Source organism: Fragaria vesca, unplaced genomic scaffold (genome assembly GCF_000184155.1).
Source record: "Fragaria vesca subsp. vesca unplaced genomic scaffold, FraVesHawaii_1.0 scf0513160_u, whole genome shotgun sequence".
Lineage (NCBI taxonomy): Eukaryota > Viridiplantae > Streptophyta > Magnoliopsida > Rosales > Rosaceae > Fragaria > Fragaria vesca.
In genome coordinates, this window is record NW_004443448.1 from 1,984,815 (window position 1) to 1,989,283 (window position 4,469).

The 4,469-nt window shown below is 38.4% G+C and overlaps 1 protein-coding gene and 1 pseudogene across 1 annotated transcript; one reads left to right on the top strand and one right to left on the bottom strand.

Annotated features, from left to right (window-relative positions):
* Positions 1-63: 63 nt before the first annotated feature.
* On the top strand, positions 64-471 carry LOC101292964 (geraniol 8-hydroxylase-like). The gene has a single exon (XM_004310206.1). It carries the CDS (start codon positions 64-66, stop codon positions 469-471), a length of 408 nt encoding a protein of 135 aa, XP_004310254.1.
* Positions 472-1,361: 890 nt separating this feature from the next.
* Positions 1,362-4,380, bottom strand: LOC101293261 (annotated as a pseudogene; the record flags this gene model as incomplete).
* Positions 4,381-4,469: the final 89 nt, after the last annotated feature.

Consider the following 4,469-nt stretch of genomic DNA (forward strand, 5'->3'; position numbering starts at 1 on the left):
AATCGAGGAATCGGACATTGCTCGACTTCCTACTTGCAAGCAGTAATCAAAGAAACATTCCGGATGCACCCAACAGTGCCATTGCTACTTCCACGTAAAGCCAGTGCAGAAGCAGAAATCGGAGGGTACATTATTCCTAAGGGTGCACAAGTTCTGATCAATGCTTGGGCAGTAGGCAGAGATTCCAGTGTTTGGGACAATCCAAACTTGTTTATGCCGGAAAGATTTTTGGGGTCCGAAATCGATGTTTTAGGAAGAAACTTTGAGCTTATTCCCTTTGGTGGTGGGAGGAGAATATGTCCGGGTATGCCATTGGCTATGAGAATGTTGCCATTGATGTTGGGTTCAGTTCTCAACTGTTTTGAATGGAAGCTTGAAGATGGAGTTGTACCTGAGACTATGAACATGGAAGACAAGTTTGGCCTTACTTTACAAATGGCTCACTCTCTGAGGGCTGTTGCCATCTCGTAAGGAAACAATTGCCTTAAAAGATTATCTTTCATATATTTTAAACATGTCTTGTTCCTCAATTCATTGATGTAAGCTTTGATAATTGTTCTTTTTTGACTGTTAGTGATCAGTTCGTCAAATACAAAATCCTTTGCTGATTTGAATATTGTTTTACAACAACTATATATAAAAAAAACAAAAACAAAAAAAACAACTAGGATAATTCTTATCTAACCGGCAATGGTGGCTGACAAAGTGACAATAGCCACTTTATACAGAAGGAATGGCAAGGTTGAAAACATGAACTATAATTTTACTCGCTAACGAAATAGTGTAACAACTTTGCTATATTACAAACAGTACAGGCCTTTGCTCTCAATCACCAAAGATAAAATGGACCTTTGCTCTGTGAATATTTGCTGCGCACTATTAATCCCTAACCAATCTTGCAAGTATCCATAAGAGATGTTTTGACTGAGCAAATGAAACTCATTGTACTGCAGTTTACTCATTCCAGGCTTCTATCTTCTGAAATGAGTTATGCATGTCTCACATAGTTTGAGAGGTGCCAACACAGCATCAGCTTCTTCAGGACACAGCAGCAGCTTCTTCAGGAGTTCACATTTTCACTAGTAAGCACCCTTGTAAAGCACTTCTTTATCGACCAGCTCAATCACATCATCCTCCCATTAACAATTAGGCTGTAGATTATTACTACTTGACCCAACTACAACATCATTATATCCATGAATGTACCAGATAAATATCTGCTGATTGATTCACAAGCCTTCATGGTATCAATGTATTCCAATACTCCACAAAGATAAACTTTTGATTGCGAGGAGAACACAGGCATTTTTTAGAGTTTGGAGTAGTACGTTGAGGGTCATCCACAATTCAATACCAAATACTCAAGATAGGTCTCTAAAGCAATTGCTCATGGAAGATCTCCTTGAGTATTCTGCTACCAACTTGGAGAATGCAGAAGAGCTATCCTCAAGTAACCGAGCTGGAGAGTCATACTCTAAAACCTTTCCTGTACAAATCAAAGAGTGTAAAAAGATGATCAAATCATTTCACCTAAAAAGTATTTAAGTTTTCAGTGATCAAAGGGGAATGTTGTATTAAGTTTTACTTTCATCTAAGTAAAACTGAATGTTCTTATTTAAGTTTCAAATTCTGTCATAGAAGCAACAGCTTTGCCTCTTTCAGGATATTGCACAGTACCTTCATCAAGGACTAGAACTAAGTCATTGTCGATAACAGTAGGAATTCGATGAGCCACAGTAATGACAGTGCATCCTCTTGTTTCTCTTTTTATAGTCAATATCTGTCGCTGCATCAATAGAAGCTGTAGCCTCATCCAACACCAAAATCCTCCTTTTCTTTAGGAGTACTCGTGCCAGGCACACAAGCTGCCTCTGTCCCACACTCCAGTTTTCTCCATCTTCAGAAACTGTATTGCAATCCAGGTTTTGGAAGGAAATATAAAATTTAACTAATATATGATCAAGACAAAATAAATTTAATTCAGAGTATATAACTGAAAAGATTACTATATTTTCTTTTCTTATGTACCAGGTGCATCAAGAAGCCTTTGGTCTTGCCTAATCATCTCTGTGAGTCGACACTGATTCAGAACCTGAGTTATACATTCAATCACAATATTAGTAAAAAGATAAAAATACCACCATATATTTGTGTGTTCTAATTTCAGTAGCTCAAGTAAAAAGTTCAATCCTAACCTCCCATATTTCTTGATCTGAATGCTGTTGCAAAGGATCCAGATTAGTCCTCATGGTTCCTTGAAATAATGTTGGGTCTTGTGGAATTATTCCCAACCTTGATCTCAAGTCTTGCAGACCAATTTTAGAAATATCAACACCATCAATTAATATATGTCCACCAGAGGGCTCTACTACTCTAAAAAGAGCTTGGATCAAGGTGGATTTTCCGCTCCCCGTCCTGCCTACAACTCCAATTTTCTTCTGTCCAGGGAAGGTGCAACTAATCCCTTTGAGAACCATTGGAAGAGCTGGATCATACTGAACATTAAGGTTTTTAAGTTCAATTTTTCCATCAGTTGGCCATTCAGGGTTTGGTATACAATCTTCAATGACTAGTGGTGCCTCACTTGGTATATTTGTGAATTGAAGGATCCTCTCCACTGATATCATTTTGTTTTCCACATTACACAAATTCCATATCACCCAAGCTTGGAGAACACTGAGGTTCAAACCATAGGTAGCTGCCAGTCCTGCCAAACCTGAGATATGAGAAGTTTTTCATTAGCTCAAAATTTGAAGTTTATAAAAATCAATTAAAGGACTATAAGACAGAATGACAGTAAAGTTTAATGCTCAAGTCATGTTTCCTGGTAACTCATTTCTGACTGAACGTGAATGATTGAAGGGGCTTACTTGGGTCAATGGCAGACCTTGGCAAGCTCACTAAAATGACAAGAACAAGGAAGAATGCAACATTGAACAGAAAATTGATCCGCACAGACAACCATTCCATCGTGGCATAATTGTGGAAGGCTACACGCGAATAATCGTCTATGAGGTTCATTATCTTCATCAAGAAGCGGTTTTCTTGGTTGAAACAGCGAATTGTTGCTGCCCCTGTGATTGATTCTGAGAAGTGATGGAGGATTGGAGCCTTACGAATTCCAACCATCCTCGCAAGTTCTCTAGCTGTGGTAATGTAATAGGCCTGCAATAAAATAAAATGTAATATAACACATAAGCACCAAAATATTAGCTGGAAGGAGCATTAACTGCAATCTACTTGTATGAGAATGAGTGAAAATACCAAGATCTTAAATCTTAAACAATGAATACATTATTTCGAAACGAGCTGTTTTCTTACTTGATACCATATGGAGAGTCCAAGAACCCCAAGGAAAAGAAGGAAAACTTGCCAGGCCACTTGAGACATAAGAACGATGATGCTTATTAGTTGGATAAGTGCAAATGCTAATCCGGCTAATCTATAAGGAATGTCCATGTCTACAGTGCTTTGATCTGTGGAAGACTGCAATCCATTTTGTTTGTTAAGAAATAACAGTAATTAAGCTTTAGTTTGAAAAACAGGATATACTCCAACAAAACAGAATCTATTAAACATGAAGAAGTTAAAGGTAAAAATAGAACTAACCCTATTCAGGATTCGGCTAGAAGGAGTGATGTCGAAAAATGAGATAGGTGCTCGGAATACTGAGGTTATCATTCTAAGAAAGAGACACTGAGATGTCTGTAAAGCAATAGTTGCCAGAAAAACTGCCCTTCCCAATATGAAGATAGAACTCCCACCGGACAGCATAATAAACACCCATATCAATCGCTCTCTACTGACCTTACCTTCCTTCTCTGTTCCCCAAGCCATCCAGTAGTTGCTGCCCATTTGCAGCCCCTGGAAGAGGACTTGACAGAGAAGGATGACTGGGACAAGAGCACCTCCATAAGCAGAAGTTACAAAGGTGGAATAAACACTCAACGTCACTGGACCAGTTTCTGCTTCTTCTTCGTGACTCTTTTCTGGAAGCTTGCCATTATTGAAAGGCCGTTTCTCTTCTACCACCTCTATTAGATTAACTTGATGAGGTCTACACTTTAAGGAATCATCTACTTGGCATCTATTAACAGTCAAATAGAACAAGGTATTTGGGAATTTCTGATTAATTCATTCATCCCTAAGAATAGGGTTAATATACATGATACATAGTAACCTATTAGGAAACTAATCCCTATTAGGAAGCTAATACTACTAATATAATATTTACATTCCTAGCACCATAAGGGTGCGTGACTCACGCCAACACTCCCCCTCAAGTTGGCGCATACAAATCACAAATGCCCAACTTGTCAAGTGAGTTACGAAAGGCTTTAGCTGAGAGAGCCTTTGTAAGAATATCAGCTAACTGCTCCTCTGTAGAGACAAAAGGGAAATAAATGACTTGTCCATCTAATTTCTCCTTAATAAAGTGTCGATCTACCTCCACATGCTTAGTACGATCA